Source organism: Hibiscus syriacus, unplaced genomic scaffold (assembly GCF_006381635.1).
Source record: "Hibiscus syriacus cultivar Baekdansim isolate YM2019G1 unplaced genomic scaffold, ASM638163v2 tig00110893_pilon, whole genome shotgun sequence".
Taxonomy (NCBI): Eukaryota; Viridiplantae; Streptophyta; class Magnoliopsida; order Malvales; family Malvaceae; genus Hibiscus; species Hibiscus syriacus.
The window spans coordinates 4,253,936-4,272,614 of NW_024062901.1; the positions used below are offsets into that span (position 1 = coordinate 4,253,936).

General features: G+C 32.9%; 2 protein-coding genes across 2 annotated transcripts; one reads left to right on the top strand and one right to left on the bottom strand.

Moving 5' to 3' along the window:
• Positions 1-3,812: 3,812 nt before the first annotated feature.
• LOC120144970 (probable ribose-5-phosphate isomerase 2) lies at positions 3,813-4,675 on the top strand. The gene has a single exon (XM_039158893.1). The coding sequence runs from the start codon at positions 3,877-3,879 to the stop codon at positions 4,654-4,656; it is 780 nt and encodes a 259-aa protein (XP_039014824.1). The 5' UTR covers positions 3,813-3,876; the 3' UTR covers positions 4,657-4,675.
• Positions 4,676-8,546: 3,871 nt separating this feature from the next.
• Positions 8,547-16,300, bottom strand: LOC120145534 (ABC transporter G family member 7). The gene is made up of 12 exons (XM_039159360.1): positions 15,897-16,300; positions 15,529-15,719; positions 15,289-15,439; positions 14,852-14,984; positions 13,090-13,291; positions 12,089-12,365; positions 11,509-11,640; positions 10,599-10,819; positions 9,727-9,939; positions 9,540-9,624; positions 8,726-9,005; positions 8,547-8,654 (listed from the first exon to the last, which is right to left on the bottom strand). The coding sequence occupies exons 1-12, from the start codon at positions 16,170-16,172 to the stop codon at positions 8,647-8,649; spliced, it is 2,169 nt and encodes a 722-aa protein (XP_039015291.1). The 5' UTR covers positions 16,173-16,300; the 3' UTR covers positions 8,547-8,646.
• Between the last annotated feature and the right edge of the window lie 2,379 nt (positions 16,301-18,679).

The window sequence follows — 18,679 nt, forward strand, 5'->3', positions numbered from 1 at the left end:
TTATGGACTGTTTGTTTGGCTCTGAATGAAACCATTCAGCAATCAGCGTGTTTGTTTCTAACCTCTGAATGAAGACTGTGCTGAATGATTCATCAAAACAATGTTGAATGATTCAGCATCAAATTATATTCTGAATGATTCAGAGTCATTATTAAACAGCATGTCACATTCAGAGCTAATTCATACACAGCCTCTAAATCATTCAGGCCATTGAATCATTTAGTGCTTAATTATTCTGAAGTAAACAACCAGCCCCTTAAATATATTTATATTCACATGGTTAACACCTCACGTTGATATGTATTGTGTGTGCGCGAAGAAAATACGAGGGGTCAATAAGTGGTTCAACCCATTTAATTCGTGGATTCAATTTTTCCAAGAGAGAGAATGAAGGGATTGAGGCTTTAGTGGAATTGTACTAATGAGTTTGAATACTATTTACTTCTTTAAACTTGGACTAGTATTATTATTTTTATTCCAATAAAAATATGGGCAAAGTACATAAATGATTCACCAACTATAGAATACAACTTTATTAAGTTATTTGATTATTAAAAGTTATAAAATGGTCATTTGATTATAGAGTGTTACTTTGTTGAGTCCATCGAATATTAAAAGTTACAAAATGGTCATCGACTATTTTTTTAATGTGAGAAAAGTACAATGCAGTATACGTTCGATTATATTGTGTTACTTTATTGAGTCCCTCGACTATATTTTTTGTTTGACATTGTCCAAGACACTAATCAAATTTCATTTCATTTGATTTTAGTTTAAAAATAAATAAACAAATGCTATATTTTTTCTATAAAAATTTGGGTCAAAAGAGATGCACTCTACATTAAATTCCTAATCATCGATGATGATTTTAGCTCTTCTTTCTATGGAATGTCTTGACCTAGTTTGAGAATTCAATAGATAAAAAAAAACTAGTTAAAATTCAGGTGGTGAGATAAGTAAAAAATGTTATAAAATAAATTTTTTAATAGAATAGACATGAACAAAATTTCAGAGCGACTTTTGAAACTAAAGACAGAGGCTCTCCCTATTTTAAATGCAGGAGCTACGAAGACTAAAGATATTTGGGAAGAGGTACGTGTCAAAGGAGACAAGGTTCCTAGGCACAAATTGATTTGGTTTCCCCTCCACATCCCTAAATTTAGCATGATTTCTTAGATGGCAATTTTGAACAGACTCTCAACTAGAGAGAGGCTTATTCGTATGGGAACTGTTTCTGATGGTTTATACGTTTTATGCAATGAGATCCTTGAAACAAGGAATCACTTGTTTGCTGACTGGGCTTTGGTTGTTTCCCTACGGAAAGCTATCTTGAACCATACTGACTTGAGCAGACCTCCTATGTCATGGGATAGCATGCTTGCTTGGGCTTGTGGAGCTTGAAAAGGTAAATCCCTCCTTACTACCATCATGAAGATTGCTTGATGTGCTTTCATTTATTATGTTTGGGAGGAAAGAAACAGAAGACTGTTCCAAGGAAGGTCATGAACGGTTGAAGAGATGTTTAACTCCATTAAGGAGATTGTTGGAATTCAACTTAGAGGTAGAAATATTAATAGACTAGATAATGTTAATACTTATCTTTGTAATTATTGGGGTATAGACTAATCATTTTTGTTGTAAGTAAGTTTGTCTTTGTTCCTTGGTTGGGATGGTTTTGTAGCAGAACTCTGCTTATTTGGATAATAAAATTTTAACTTATCAAAAAAAAAAATCAGTGCAAACATCGTTAATAAATTAGAAAACTAATATAAATAAATTCGGATACATCCGCCGCTATGCCTGGACCCAATGCTGATATCCTATTCTAGTGATACCTTATTTTTGGGGATTAATTTTATGTCTCATTATAATGACATACGAACATGAGTGTCATGGAATCTATAATCTGTTAAGTGATTTTGTTGATAAAAAAGATGTTAATCTTTTTAATAATTTTAGGTTCGAGCAATTATGTTTATGTATATTATTAGTGATTAAATTTTTTTTTAAAATAAAATAATATTATGTAATTATCCCAAATAAGAGTGTCATGAGGAAATGGGCCAAGAGAATGGGGGAGCCGAACCCATTTTGTGTGTTTAGCCCCACTAAACCTCTGATGAACTATATTGATGGGGCGGATTGCCTTTTGTAATTTTGGGGTACAAGGCTATTGGGCCTATGGTTCAAAAATTTGAAGGGCCTCATTGAAAATTTAATATGTTATATATATTTTTATTGAAAATTTATTTTTGTCCATTTCGGAATTTTATAAATTCAAGTTCACCCTCTAAATTAAAATTTACACTCTAACATAAAATCATGTGTCCGTTCCTACTTACAAGCACGTCCCCAGGTCAAATCAGCCTCTAAAATTTTGCATGCAAGAAAATAGTGTACATAAACGAATATTCCGATATAAACACTTCGTATTCAAGGCATTATCAAAAATATATTTTATTAATCTAAGGTGATTATAAAATAATATATAATTTAATACGGCTTTCAAATTCCGAGTTCCAAGTTCATAGCTATTCTTTTTCATTGTTGAGCTTCCCAATAAGATAGATGCCCATCTACCTTTGCTTAGCCTTATAAAATTGAAAAAATATCTTACTTTGTTTATGGACCGTTCAAGTTGCGTATCTTCATCGATGCCCGACTCCATTTCAACATTACCCCGCCATTCATTCTTTTCTCAATAATATAATAAAAGCTTTATTATATTCATCATCCGTATGATATATAAAATGATATAAAATTAAGGGTGAATGATATATTTAGTAATTAAATTATTAGTTTTGATATGTTTTAGTATCTAATTTTTTAGTTTTTCTTTTTAAATCATATCTAAAATTTAATTTTTATTTCATTTTAATATCTCTATTCAAAATTTAACGATATGTTTTAAAAAAAAGTTGAAAGTTTAGGTACTAAAACGGAATAAAACTGATATTTTATGTACTAAAAGCGTTAATTTTTAATGGTGGGTATTAAAATAAAATAAAAATTAAATGTTAGGTACGATTTTAAAAAAATTAAAAATTTAGGTACTAAAACAGAAAAAAAATTGATAAGTTAGATAATTAATGTGTATTTTACTCTAAAATTAAATATATTTAAATGATCAATTTCTTTATACGAACAAAATGATATCAGTAGAGATGGTAAAAAAATTCGAACCCGACGGAGAAAACTGAAAACCGAATTAAACGGGTCGGTTTGAGGATGATAAACGGGGACGGGGACGGGGAAAAACCGTTTATGCTAAACGGGGACGGGTTTGGTAATCCCCGCCCCGATTACCCGACCCAATAGTTGGGCCGATAAATATTAAAAATAATTATATATATATATATATAATATTAATAAATTAAATTTAAATTAAAAAATATATATAATATTTATATATTTAATTTAAATATATATATACCCGACCTGATACCCGTTTATGCTAAACGGGGTACCCGTTTCTCTGTGATTTTCCCCGATTACCCGATGGGGATCCCGTTTAAATTCCCACGGTTTTTTAAGCGGGGACATATACAAATTTTTTAAATGGGGACAGAGATCAATACCCAGGTCAAATCCGACCCGTTACCATCCCTAAATATCATTAATTAAAAGGGTAATTATTTTTTCTAAAAATCTCGAATTTAAACCATAATGATTATAAAATATTTAAATATTTATTATCAAATAAAAATAAGAATCAAGATGGAATTTTTAATAGAAAAAATGGGATGATATGGCGCGACTTTATAAGAACCAATCACTGCCCATTCCATTTTCCATAGAACCAAACAATTCCGCTTCCTCTGCTCTGTTTTTGTTCTTCTTTATTCTTTCTTCATTACTCATTAAACCACAAAAAAAATGGCAATTGCTTGGTCTGAGAAAGCTTCGTCAATGGAGGTTCTGGCCATGCCGCCGCCTCTATCACCACCCGTCATCCTAACCCAAGACGAGTTGAAGAAAATCGCCGCCTACAAAGCCGTCGAGTACGTCGAATCCGGCATGATCCTGGGTCTCGGCACCGGTTCAACAGCCAAACACGCCGTGGATCGAATCGGCGAGTTGCTCCGTCAAGGCAAGCTCAAAAACATAGTGGGGATACCCACTTCAAAGCAGACACAAGAACAAGCTCTCTCGTTAGGCATCCCGCTCTCGGATCTCGACAACCACCCCACCGTCGATTTAGCCATCGACGGCGCCGACGAAGTCGACCCGCATCTCAACCTCATCAAAGGCCGTGGCGGGTCGCTTCTAAGAGAAAAAATGGTGGAAGGAGCTTGCAAGAAATTCGTGTGCATCGTCGATGAATCCAAACTGGTTAAGCATTTGGGCGGCAGTGGTTTAGCCATGCCGGTGGAAGTGGTCCCGTTTTGCTGGAAATTCACCGCAAATAAACTCCGGGACGTGTTGGAGGATTCCGGTTGCGTTGCTCGGCTGAGGAAGGATTGTAAAGGGGAGGCATTTGTGAGTGATAATGGGAATTACATCGTGGATTTGTATTTGGAGAAAGAGATGGGGGATCTGAGGGTGGCGAGCGATGCTATTCTGAGGATTGCTGGTGTTGTTGAACATGGGATGTTTCTTGATATGGCTACTACCGTTATTGTTGCCGGTGAGCTTGGAATCACCATAAAAACCTAGTAGGATTTTACATTTTCAATTCGTGCACACCAATTAAGTTACTTTCTTTATTAAAAGATATCTTTAGAGATTTTATACTCGAGCATCATATAAGATATTTGAACATTTATTATTAAATAATTGATTTTTAAAATAGATGATACGACTTTAATCTTCCTAGATTAATAAAAATAATCAATTCATAAAAAATTTAAAAGTTAAATCATAAAATATGACTTTTCGATTTTATTAACTCAAAGTTTTTAGGGTAAAATATAAAAATGATCCCTTGATTATAGGGAGTTATTTAATTAGTATGTTGGTTATTAAAAGTTACAAAATAGTCCTCTGATTACAGAGTGTTGCTTTATTGAGTCGCTCGATTATTAATAAGTTGCAAAATTAACACACGGTTATTCATTATATTCTAAATTTGTCCTTTTTTGTTAAAAGATTGATGGTCATATGAACTAAACGTTAACATTATGGTTGAAATATGATAGTTGTTTGAGATTTTAAGATCATATTTTATCATATCACAAACATGAGGTTACTTTCGGCTCAAAATGCATCAAATTTTTAACAGAAAAAGATGAATTTGGAACATAATAAATAGCCGATTGACCATTTATAACTTTTAATAATTAATGAACTCAATAAAATAACTTTCTATAGTCGAATGATTATTTTATAAATTTTAATAGTCGAGAACTTAATAAAACAACTCTTCTATTTTTTTTATTGTTAATTATACTTTATCCTTGAACTAAATTAATGGCTACGTTCCTGACAACCATTCTTTTTTCGATTGTTTTGATCATTACTATTTTATTTGGACAAAAAAAATCTCTATTGTGATGAAAATTATTAGTAAGTAAATATTTTAAAATAGAAATATTTTTATTCTAAAATAAAAATAAAATTTTAAGTGTCAAAATGCTTTAAAAAGAGAATAAGAGTTAAAATAATTATTTAGTTAAACATTAAAATCTTTTATCTTAAAATGAAATATTAAAGATCAAAATACATTAAAATTAATTTAATTTTTAATTAAATATTAAAAACATTGACATTGAACACTCACACGTTTAGTATTCATAGTACTCTAAACTTAAACCTCAGAAAATAATTATTATTATTTTAATATCAAAATCGTTTAGTTCGTCTATACAAAGTAATTTTGTATTAATCAACATAAGTAAATGTCTTTTTGATAGATAAATATATCAAATTTAAACTGTCGTAAAACTCATCCTAGTCAACCAATAATCGGTTGGTTTAGTGAGATGAGACGTTATATCCCTTAAGTAAAGTCAGGAGTTCGAATCCTGACGATTATGAATGAAACAAATTATTGGAAGAGTCATTCTCACCTCTACAATCAGAATGAAAATCGGTGGTTATAAAAAAAAAACTCATCCTAGCCAATTAGGCAATACATGAAACAAAGCTGCAGACATTGAAGTGGGCAAGCTAAACAGAAGAAGAACCCCCATCCCCAAAGCAACGGCAGGCCTCGTCTCCATCAGTTTCGTTTGCAAATTCCCAATCGCTTCACAAACATCCAGGTCGTACTTCTCCCTCTTGTATTCTTTCTCCCACTCCGTCCAATGCGGCGACGGCCCGTCACTCTTCTCCGCCGTCTTCATCTCCTGAATCCGCTTTCTCAACACGATCATACTCTCGTCCACTGACTTCCCGTCGAAATCGTGACTGTGCGGCTCAGACCGTTTCGACGCTCATGCTTTTACGTTTACCGTTTTTGGTCTTTTGAATTCCGTTCTCCGGTATGTCGGATTACCGGGGAACGGACGTGGCGGAAGAAGAGATGAAGTTGAGGATTTACGAAGAGAGCTGACTGTTGCTTCCATGTTTCGTTTTCTTTTTTGGATGTGAATATATCTGTCGAATGAATGATTGATAAAATGAATGGGGCAATGGATTTGTGAAGATGGAGTATTTGTAGAAGAAGATATGGCCGTTCTTGAGACAAGAGCGTGGAATTTACGATATTGATTTTCCCGGAAAGTTGTGTTTTTTTCCGAGAATATTACGTAATTTTACTTGGAAGATTCTGTAATAAAAACTAGGAATTTACGTGGTATTGCACTTTAGCCTGGGAGTAGATGGCGGGGAGATTGCACCGCGTGATTTGGTAGTTATATAATAATGGGTAAACTATATATATACTCATTAAATGACCATCCAGCTCAGTTGGTAGAGCACAAGGTTCTTAACCTTGAGGTCGTGGGATCGAGTCCCATGGAGGGCATTTCATAATTTGGAGGTCTCCTACGGAAGCTGCTCTCAACCTAGTATTGGGGGCAGCCTACTATCTTACCTCCTCCTTACCCCATTACATATGGGAACAAGGGACATCCATTTATATATATACTCATTAAATCATGTTGAAATAAACTTAGTCTTTAGAATTTTAAAAATTTATAAAATGATCATCAATTTTTTTAATAATTATAAAATGATAATTAAATTTTATTAAATTATTATAAAAGAATAATTAAATTTAGAGATAATTTTATCATATGTCCCCAAACTATGACCCTCATTTCAAATTAGTCCTTAAACTTTTAAACATTTCAATTTCATCCTAAAACTATAAATCCCATTCTAAATTAGTCCTTGGACTTTTGAACATTCCAATTTCATCCCAAACTATGAATCTCAATCTAAATTAGTCCTAAACTTTTAGATCTTCCAATTTCATCTCCAAATTCATCCAAATATGCAATCCATTTCAACAATAGTTTAACCTAAATTTTATTTTATTTTTCAAACATATAATAATATAACTTGGCCTAATGATTTTATTATCAAGAGATGTGATTAGTATACATATAATTTAGGATAAAATTGAAATATTCAAAAAGTTTAGAGACCAATTTAGAATGAAGATCATAGTTTAGGGATGAAAATGAAATGTTCAAAGTGTGAGGATTAATTTAGAATGATAATCATAGTTTAATGATGAAATTGAAATATTTAAAAGTTTAATGACTAATTTAAAATGAGAATCATAGATTAGGGATGAATGATGCATTTAACTCTTAAATTTATTAAAATATTATTAAATAATTCTTAAATTTATCCAAATCTATCACTATTTAATAATTTATAATGAATAACAGTTTAATAAATTTATTAAATTATAAATTTAATCATAATCCTACTTAGAGCGAAAGAGAAAGAAAATCTAGAGAAAGCATGTGAGCGCTTCTAGTTGATTCAAAATTCATGTTCTAAAAAATTACGAGGAAACAAAGATGACAGTTTAAGCAACCGACCAATATGATTACTCATATTACAACCGACCAAATGTGATTACTCCTATTTTTGAATTTTTAATAATATTTAAAGACTATTTGTGTATGTAAGTTCGAGTCTAGACCCTACCAAGCCCAACTGAGTCAAATAGCATTCCTTGGTAGAAGCAGTACCACAAGACAGACATTGACTCACATGCTATTCATTAAGCTTGAATCAGTCCACTAAATAGGCCGAAAAGAGTTAATTCGGTCTACTGTAAGGCCCAAAAAGAGTTAATTCGGTCTACTGAATGTGATCCTACTTTAAATTAACTCATAAACTTTAAAACATTATATTTTAATCTCAAAATTGAACACCTTAAACCCGACCCGAGATGGCTGTCGGATCCAGGAATGCCACATTGAGTCACCAAAACGACCGACGAATTAAACCGACAAAGTTTTTCATTTTTAACACATCGTTAATTTTATAATCGTTATGTTAGGCATTTGCAAGCGAAAAATTAACATAGCATTATGGATTAGGAAAACCAGATGTTCCCGGTCTTAACCATTCATTAGACAAAAGATGTCAAAGATGTCTGTAACTGTAGCAGATATGGTTCATATGGATGTCATAAAGATCCGTTACGGAAGATCTATTTTACATGGAAAAATACACCATTGATGTAAAATGTAGCATAGAAAATGCATGAGACCCTCCTTTATTGCAATGCTATCTCCTTTACTAAGCACCTGTATGACATAAATCAATAAATAGTAGCACTTCTTATAACATCATCATTAAGGCCTAAATTTTTACAAACCTTCTAGGACGAATGGTTCGATTTGGTAAACTGGAGGTGATTCAACTTGCTCGTTTTGTTCATCTTGTTTGATTGGACGAGGTTGGTCGGTTTCTAATAAAGGTTCAAGCTTTAGCTTTGGTTCGAGTTGCTGAGATGCAGGCTCCTTAAGCTGCAGGTATTTCGGTTTGTTTTTCTCAAGGAGGATGTAAGTGGTGCTATACCAAAACAACAAAATTCTAATTTGAGCAATAATTGTATCGCTGATAGGAGTTCCTCCCAGGGAGTATCGCTCGAGTGCCTGCATCAAGCGAGAAAAAGAATATCTTACCATAGACTAGAAATGACTACGAGGAAAGCCTCATGCGAATGCTTAACAAGAACTGAAAAATCTTATTGTAGACACCATTTGGCTAAAAGGAAAGTCCATGAGACTGCTTAACACCAATTATGCCATCTAGATTAGCCCTCCTATAAGTACAAGTTATTCCTAGTACTAAATGCTAACCACATTCCCCAATTGGCGGAAAGCATGTACTTTTGTCGCTTTCTTTGCATATTAATTTATTCTAATCAACCTAAGAACTAGGAGGTCAGTTATTGTTTGAACATCATTTAATAATATCAGTTGTTCTACACTGTAGTAAAGAACCTGCCTACTCATCATGCTAACTTCGGTTACATACACCGGAACACAGATTCGATATTAATAATGTTAATTTTCTCATTCTCAGAAGAACATTCATTTTCATAGTTTTGTGTTGGTCTATGCCAGGCAGTCTTCTTTCAATTTCAACTTGAAATTCAAATAGAGGGAAATATGCTCTCCAAATACCTGTTCTCCTGCCTGAATGTCGAAGGAATGCTGGCGGTCAAATTTAAGACCGGTAAATTCATTGACACAAAGCCCTTGAAAGGCCCTGAAAGCGTGTAAACGAAGATGCGACTTATCTTCCAAAAAGCACAAGCAACTATGGTTTTGGTCATCATCAAATATCAGATCTTAGTACTAATGTATTTACCATCTTATCAGGGAAGCACGGGGAATCCAACGGAAGATAATTGGTGTATTATCTGCATTTACGTAATACCCTCCAAACACGATGAAGACCGTCATAAGAGAGGGTCCCAAGGCCATTGCTGCTTCAGTTGTTGGGACCATGGCCCCTACAGTCAGACCCATTGCAGATGCAGCAAAAGACTCCACAGTCACAATTTCACAGAACTTTCCAAATCTAAAAAGTCAAACTTCAAGGTCAGTTCACCAAATCACCATGATAGAACTAACCGAATTATCACCTAACTATTGATCTTAGTGCCTTGGTTTTGTCATATATTTCAAGCTTGAGAATCATAAACCAAAATCTGTGTTTTTTATGCACATTGACAAAAATACTAACAATAATTGTTTCTGTGTTTTTCTTCAGGTTCTTAAAAAGGAGGCAAATGGTAAGCAATTATTTAACAAAACATGACATTTGTAGATTTCGTGCAACATATTTATGTCTAGTGTAAATAATATAAGGGTAAACTACACTCATGTTCACTGACTATGTGTAAGTTTCTTTTTTGTTACCCTACCATAAAATGTTCTTAATTGGTCACTCAACTAATCGTTTCTCTTTTCTTGTCACTAGCAGTTAACTAATTGACGGGAAGATGATTTGGCTGTTTATAAAATTGGTATAATACTAGATTTCGCCCTTAAACTTAACACAGCGTAACAATTTGTTCCTAAAGGTTATGGGCTAAATCTATTATTATACCAATTTTATAAACAGCCACATCATATTCCTATCAATTAGTTAACGAGAAACTTACCCATAGTTGGTAACTATGGCTGTAGTTTACCCATAATATAAAGAGCTTCATTATGGAAGACTATGAAAAAGACCTGGACAAGGTTGGATGAAGGCCAGCCATGGGATACAGCAAAGTCCCAAACATTAGAGGAAATGCAGCTCCCACAGGTATCTCAGCTATCAATTTGGAAAGAAGATAGGGTCCCAATGCATAAGATCCCTTAGCACGCTCCCTGTCTACAATTGCACGTTCCTTGGGAAATACACCCACAGTCTTTGTGAGAGCTGCCATTGCTGTGTTTATTGCAGTAACCTGACACATGGCATATGATTACCAACAGTGTTAAGGAATTTTAATACCTATTTCACTTAAGAATCACATATATATCATTGATTGCTCCAGACCAGTTGCTCTTCAAGAATCATAGATAATTGAATATGCTGCCTTTTGGACATGGAAACACCATATACTTTGTTGAACAACAAAGAATCAATTTTCGGAAGGGGCATGTTTAATTGGTTGGAGTTAGTGTGGTCTCATGAGGGCCTTTGAGGTACGGCACCACAAGGAGAGGATGAAATTCCCGAGGCAACACCAGCAAAAGTTTGAAATTAGCCAGTTTTTTCATTAGATGAACTACCCACCGGAGTTAAAGAAAAACATTAATATATCCATAATCTGAGAATCGTAAAAACCTAAAAACCCTTTTGATTCAGGGTACAGAATCCCAATGGTTCATTTCCATTTATCAGGTGCAACAATTTATGGTATGGTCAAAAAGAAAAATCCTCCACAATACCTTCCACACTCACCTAATTCCCCTCCACCAACCTCCCACACAAAAAACACTTGAACTATTAATTTCGGTCCACTTTCTTACAGAAGTCATGAGTCAGAGACTAAAGTAGGATCAAAGAGACTTCATATACTGCAAAAATTGCATGGTTGCAATTTTAACTCAAAAAAGCAAGAAGAATTTCAAGGAAACCGAGGTTTCATACCTGAAGCAACCCCATTCTGTCTTGTATGGACGTTTGAGATCTTCCCATTCTCCAGAAAACAGACCCAAATATTATAGCTGACGCAATTGACATTCTAGCTCTAACTTTATTTGTTGGTCCATCACGAGAAGCCTGGTTAACCATTTTGTCAATCGATAAAAAAGAAAAGTTAGGACCATTCTTGAATACATGTACTGGTACAGGTACACACACAGCCACCCAATGCAAAAGAAACAAAGAAATTAGCAAGCTTTGTATTAAAAAAAAACTCACATAAGAAGACTAACATGTTACAAATTACAATGATTTTATTGGCTCTCTTTTCATTCTTACTCTAGCTTCAGGGAAGGAATAAAGCATTGGATGCCGGTTAAATAGAAATTAACTGGATTAATGCTTAGCCAGAGTGGGTAAAATGAAGCAGTTAAATATCAGAAAGATGGATTACCAGAATTTCTTAATCAAACCAAAGAATGGAAAGGAGAGATTGTTCTTATATTCTATCATGTCTTTAAACCGTAAAGATAACAATAAAAATTAAACAGGCATAAAATTTATACTAAATAGTAGAAAAACCAACTTGCATCCATGCACGTTTTAGAAGCAACCAGAACTGTTTCCACCAACCCCCTTTCCTCTTAGCAGTAATTTTCCTGCTGAACTTCATGCCATGCCTAGGAACAGTCTTTCCTGTAAGTGAAGTAGCATAAAGAACTGCTGATGACTGTGTTGAGAATGCTTCAACAAGAGCATCAATTCTTTTCTGAGAAGAGTAGACACTATCAGCAGAACTGTAGTCAATGGATATAAGATCAGCCAAAAATTCAGCAGGATTTGCATGATCTGGGCACTGGTACCTGTTGATTAACCAAATATTCAAGCATAAGTCTCATAATTTCAGATTCTGGTACATTGTTGTTAGATAATTTCATCTAGAAACAGAGCTTGAAAAACAGTTAATTATTTATTAAAGCAAAGAAAAGCAGAAGAAAATAACCAGTTCATGATCCTCAAAAGTATTTCAAACATGAAATCAATGAAACAATAATATATATATGATGTGTGTGAAGAATATGTGTAGATCATCCGCTTTCCTAAACAAAATGAAAAAACATAGTGAGTTCACAAGATAACGCACAAAGCAATGCATCAGTATCACACATTAACAACATAATGGTAAATGATGAGGCAATAGCAATATTATCTTTTTCCCTGTAATACCAAGTTTTAAGAAGACAGATGCGGAAACATGCAGCTATATTTCAAGCATAATGCGAGTGCTAGTGTTACATTAGAAACTTCATCCAGCGTACAAGTATATCGATGCTAATCAGGATCCCTAGCAAGAAAACTCAATGGATAATTTTCATCCTAAATCCAACCATGAACCTTTTAGAGGTTAAATATTTTTAAATCAAAGGTATTACATGTCCCAGGTTTTGGCAGGCACCTTCCAATCACAAGTCACAGTCAATAAAAATCACTCAATCCGTATAAAAATATTTAAAACTAAACAAAGAACCATGGTATGCAGGCAGGCAGTGCATTCCGTAATAAACAGGAGCCAAGTTTGATTACAACCCAAATCTGGAGAAGTATTCCAGTGGCTGATCATGTGCAGGGCCAGCATAAACAAGTGCGCCCTCTGTTAGCAACACGATGTCATCAAATTTGTCATACACAGAACCTCTAGGTTGATGTATTGAGCAAATTACAGTATGACCATCTTGTGCAAGTAGGCGGAGTGTTTCCATTACTTGCTCAGCTTGGAAAGCATCAAGTCCTGAATGCAACAGAAGAAATTGGAAGATTAAAGTCAAGTCTGGCAAAGATATTAATGACCATACACAAATTCCAGCAGGGACGAGAAAAAAAAAATATACTCTGCTTAACCTAATATATGGATAACCAAAACCTATCTGGATGGGCAGTTGTGGTCATTCCTAGGTAGACAAAGCAGAGAACTTAAGCTAGCAAGAAACTATACCAAATAGTAAAGGCACACTTTTACACCGAATTATGTTTCAGGTGCCAGCTAAAAGGTCCTCTCTTAATCAATCCATTATACAGTTCAGTTTGTAATCATTAGATTACCAACGCATAAGATATTATACCATGAGTACAAAAATGACTGCTTATGCAGTTTCTGCATAACTTATGCTCTTATCTGTACTCTATCCATGGACTACAAGACTACGATTCAAATCTTCATGCAACACTCGTTGTGGAGGTTTTCTATATCTATCACTTGCATCTAAATACTGCCTCATGTCCCACTATACAGGTAGTTAAGGATTACCCAGCCTTAATTTGTCAAATGTACAGCTAGAGAGTATATAAGCACCAGTCACCCCTCTCTGTTACAGTAGCTGATCTCTGATTAAGCATGCATACAATTCAAATAATAAACATTTCATTTTAACTTCCAATGTGCTTAAGAATGTTACTTAGCCAATTCAAAGTTGCAGTTTGAGCTTCTTTCTGAAATCATGTCCAATGTATTTACCTGAAATCTCTTAACAAAACAGGACCATCTGACATTTTAAAAGTACTTTCTTGTTTTATAATGATGATTAATCCTCAAAGGCAAACCCTAGATACCTGCTCCAGAAGCAAGACATTCATTTATATTGATGTTCTATGAGAAAGGTTTAACTGATTGATTTGGACATAGCATAAAATTATTTGTGAATTTAAATTTTGTTTTGTTTGCGAGCTACAAATGGCACAAATTCTGTGAAGGACGTCATAGAAATGTATAATTCTTTGCTACATTTTGTACTTCGCTCCTCACACACGCTTTATCAATACTTGTTAGGTGCCTAACATATAAAAAATCATGAAGTACAGAGAAGGCAATTGATCAACCATAGATATTATCATGATAGATGGATTTTAATGAAGCATTACTAGGTTACCTAGAAAGACTGAGATCAACCCTCACAGACAAACCCTGAATATCTGCTCTATCAATAAATTATTCTTTTTTATTTTGTTGTTCTACAATAAAGATTATAACTAATTGATTTGGGCATGGCATGATATGTAATATGTAAAATCGGATTTTCTCTTATTCATCCACTTTCGTATAAATGGTAGATAATTTATGAAGAACTTCTGAAAATGATTACTCTTAGCTACATTCTTTTCCTTTGCACCTCAGGTGTCTGACATACCAGAGGATAGCAAATCGTTAGTCAAGTATTGACATAATCATGATGGATGGTTCATGTTAAGCATTGAAAGACCACTTAGAAGTAGTGAGATCAAATGTAACAGGAAAAAAATGAGTTCTCAAGAGCAATCTTACAAGAATAATTAAATTATGCTAAATCGTGCATACCAGTTGTGGGCTCATCAGCAAATATGACAGATGGGCTTGCAATCAGTTCACAACCTAATGACAAGCGTTTCTTTTCACCACCACTGATCCCACGAACTTTGGCATCACCAATAATTGAATCAGCAGAGCTGACCTTTTGGAGAATGAAAAAAAAGAACACCCAGAAAGAAGATCAATACCAGGATAAAAATGTTAATGATAGATAATCGAGTATAAATTGAGCAATCCTCTTTCTTACATCTTTTGTATTAACCCAAAAGCAAAGATCATACAATTTGTTATATATGGTAGTAGTGTAGCAAATACTTTCCAGCCGAGCACCGAATTTATATATCACTATTTGTAAAGCAAACGTCAGCTAAGACGGTAAAAGTAATCTGTTTCCAAGCCCAACAAGTTCATATATCTCCAGCATATGGAAATCAAGTTATTCTTACCAAGCCTAGTTTAAGTAAAAGCTTGTTCACATATTCATCTCTCTCTTCAACAGAAGATATCTCTGGAAGTTGAAGTTCTGCAGCAAGAGATAATGTTTCTCGAACTGTCAACTGTGAGAAGAAAAGATCCTCCTGTCGAACATAAGCAAATCTACAAGAACCAGAAACAGTCTTATAGATGCCATCAAATTCAGATATAAAGTACACTACAAATGATTTCAAAGTTAATAATGTCGTTACTTGTAAGCTTTATTTGAACTAGGCTTCCCATTGAACTCCAAAAGACCTGACAACTGCAACCGCGGCGATGCCAAAATCTGACCTGCCAAAACGTTTAAGAGAGTGGTTTTTCCTGATCCTGATGGCCCCATTATGGCGAGTAATCTTCCAGGTTTTGCCTCTCCACTCACATTTTTAAGCAGAAACCGAACCTATCATAAAATAAATATCTTTTAGATTTAAAAGACAAGAAATCCTACCACTTTCAATTTCAATTCTAAGCTCAAATATGTTTTCATTTTCCTTGCATTTCCTCAGAAATCATGCAAATGCAATAATAATAAAAGAATTAAAAAAACACAGGAAATTTGTTACTACTATTTACTTACTGATTTCGAGCGTTTATCTGAGAGAGAACAGTTTATGTTCCTCCATGTTATAGTGACCGGAAAAACTTTTCCAGCTGACGGCGGAGCATCATCTCCATCTCCATTGACGTCCTCGCTGTTTTCATCGGATGTTTCATCTTCCGGGGAGATAGCTGTGTCGGGCCCCGATAACAAACGAATCAAGAGCGCCGCGGCCATGGCGGCCAAAATCTGGCCCACGCCGTTCCCACCAATACCGGCTACCGCACGGCCCAACTTCTTGGCGCCAAACGCCATAATTTTTTATTATACTTTTAAAATTTTCTTATATATTTCTTTTATTCTTCGTTTGTGTCGCTCTGCTGAAGAAGCAAAAGGAAGCAAGCAGGAGCTGTGGGCGAAATGGTGTTCCAAACAGTGTTATTTACTGAAGCTCAATGTCGTTTTATCCATTACACCATGTCGTTTTTTCGTGTGCAGTAATTAGCGATTGAGCGAAATCTCTTAGCAAACAAACACGTGTCCCTTTTTTGTGATAAGGCAATCCTTATTTTGAACAAAAAAAATCTTATTTTTGGTTTTTAGTTTTGAGAAAATAACTACGGTAAATATAACTTTTGGTACCTAATATTGGCATTTGTGTGCAATTAGGTACCTAAACTTTTCTTGGCGGTGAAATTAGGTATCTAATTTTTTCATGAGATAAGATAATATCTCTTCAAATACTCTTAACTATTTGACATATACGGTACTCAAATTTATAGTCTAAAAAAATAACAATTTTATTAGGAATTGATAAATGAATAATTAATTATAACATTAATGATAGATGTCTCGAGCTTACTACACTTCACTAAATTTCTTGTATTAATTAGCTTAGAAAAAAACATTTACTTAATAATGATAAATTATTATTTTAATTTATAATTGCTAAATAATTTGCAACTTTAAAATAATTCGATAAATACTTTAAAAATTAATTTTAATATATTAAAGGTAGTCCGGTAGATAGGTTGAATTGTAGGAAAGGTAAAAACAATTATGGAAAAATTAGTCAGGTAATCCCTCAAGCACAACATACTTTTTAGTTACATCTTTCAATTATAAAAAAATTAATAAACAGTGGGTATTAATTTTTTAAAGTGTTCTAATCTAATATTTTCTAATTATTTTAATTGAATAATTATAATTAAGACCCTCGCACATACTTATAATTAGAGCCCGACTTAATTTATGTTTGTGTCTTTAACACGTAATTATACGTGTTTTTTTACAAAATAAATTTATTATATTTTAATTATTTTTTATTAATTTATTTAGCTAAATATCTGTCTGATTTATTCTAAAGTTGCGGATATTATTGAGGATAAATTATTATTTAGGATAAATTATGCATTTAGTAATTAAATTATTAATTTTGATCCGTTTTACTATCGAAACTTTTAATTTTTTAACAATCATACCTGATATTTAATTTTTATTTCTTTTTAATATTCTACTATTAAAAGCTTAACGCGTTTAGTACCTACACTATTAGACTTTATCCGTTTTAATATCTAAACTTTCATTTTATAAAATTTAACGTTAAATTTTAAACACAAATACTAAAATAAATCAAAATTAATAATTTAAATATTAAATACATAATTTACCTTATATTTACCTAAATAAGTCATATTATATATATATAAAAATATATGTATCCTATTTTACCGAAGGTACGGTCATCTATGTGCAAATGAGTGAATGACTTAAGGTGCATTTGGTTCACGGAATGTAAGATTACTGTGTTTGGTTAAAGGAATAAAAGATTATTGGAATGTATATTTGACCAAATTGTCCTTATTATATATTTGTATAATATTACAAATTGTAAAATATTTACATATTTTCTTTAAAAAATTAAATTCATAATATTTATATAATTTTTTTACAAAATTAAAAATATAAAAAAGGTTTAATGAAAGGGTAAAAAAAATTTAACCTCTGAACTTCATATAAAATTTTAATTGTAGACTTTTTTTGTAAATCTAAATAATTTAAGGATAAATTTATAATTTAACCTTCGTAGAATTTTTATTATTCAATGACATAAGAAGAATATTTTTTGAAAAAAAATAAAAAAAATTAAGGGTATTTTAGTCTAAAACGCCGATAATGTTACAATACCTAAGGGAAGGGAGGTAATGACATTCCCGGTAATATACCCCAAAAAATCTACTATTGGTAATAAAACATTACCGGGAATGAGATTCCCGGCCGACCAAACATGGGAATATGGGATTTCCATCCCATGAAAATCCCACAATCCTTGAACCAAACACCCCCCTTAGGAGGTTAACATTGACGGGTGCACGTGATATCACGCTTATGAAAATGGTATCTATTATAATTTGTTTTTAAAAAAATAATTTACGTTAAATAGATTACATAAAATTTGTTTTATGTAAAATGAATTATATGAAAATTATTTTTACGTAAAATGAATTACATAAAATTATTTTATGTAAAATGAATTACATTTTCTTGAAATTAGTTTTCTAAAATTATTTTACGGTTTTTTGATGATATTATATTAATCATTTTCAATAATTGTTTGATACACTATATAATTAATTTTATAGAAAATGATTTACATAAAACGAATAAAGTTCGGTTTGGTTAATATTTTAAAAAAATTGATTCGATTAATGACTAAAGAAAAAAAATTTATTTATTTGATTACTGATAATTTAATTCGATGGGTAGTTGAACTAATCATTTGAACACCCATAATTTTAATTATTAGTATTTTATTAACATAA

What these genes read in the sequence shown, in the direction of transcription:
- LOC120144970 (XM_039158893.1), top strand. Translation starts at nt 3,877, where the DNA reads ATGGCAATTGCTTGGTCTGAGAAAGCTTCGTCAATGGAGGTTCTGGCC.
- LOC120145534 (XM_039159360.1), bottom strand. Translation starts at nt 16,172, where the DNA reads ATGGCGTTTGGCGCCAAGAAGTTGGGCCGTGCGGTAGCCGGTATTGGT. An exon ending in CAGATAAACGCTCGAAATCA is followed by an intron (nt 15,720 to 15,896) that starts GTAAGTAAATAG and finishes ATTTTATGATAG; the next exon opens with GTTCGGTTTCTGCTTAAAAA. An exon ending in CTTCATCCAACCTTGTCCAG is followed by an intron (nt 9,940 to 10,598) that starts GTCTTTTTCATA and finishes TTGACTTTTTAG; the next exon opens with ATTTGGAAAGTTCTGTGAAA.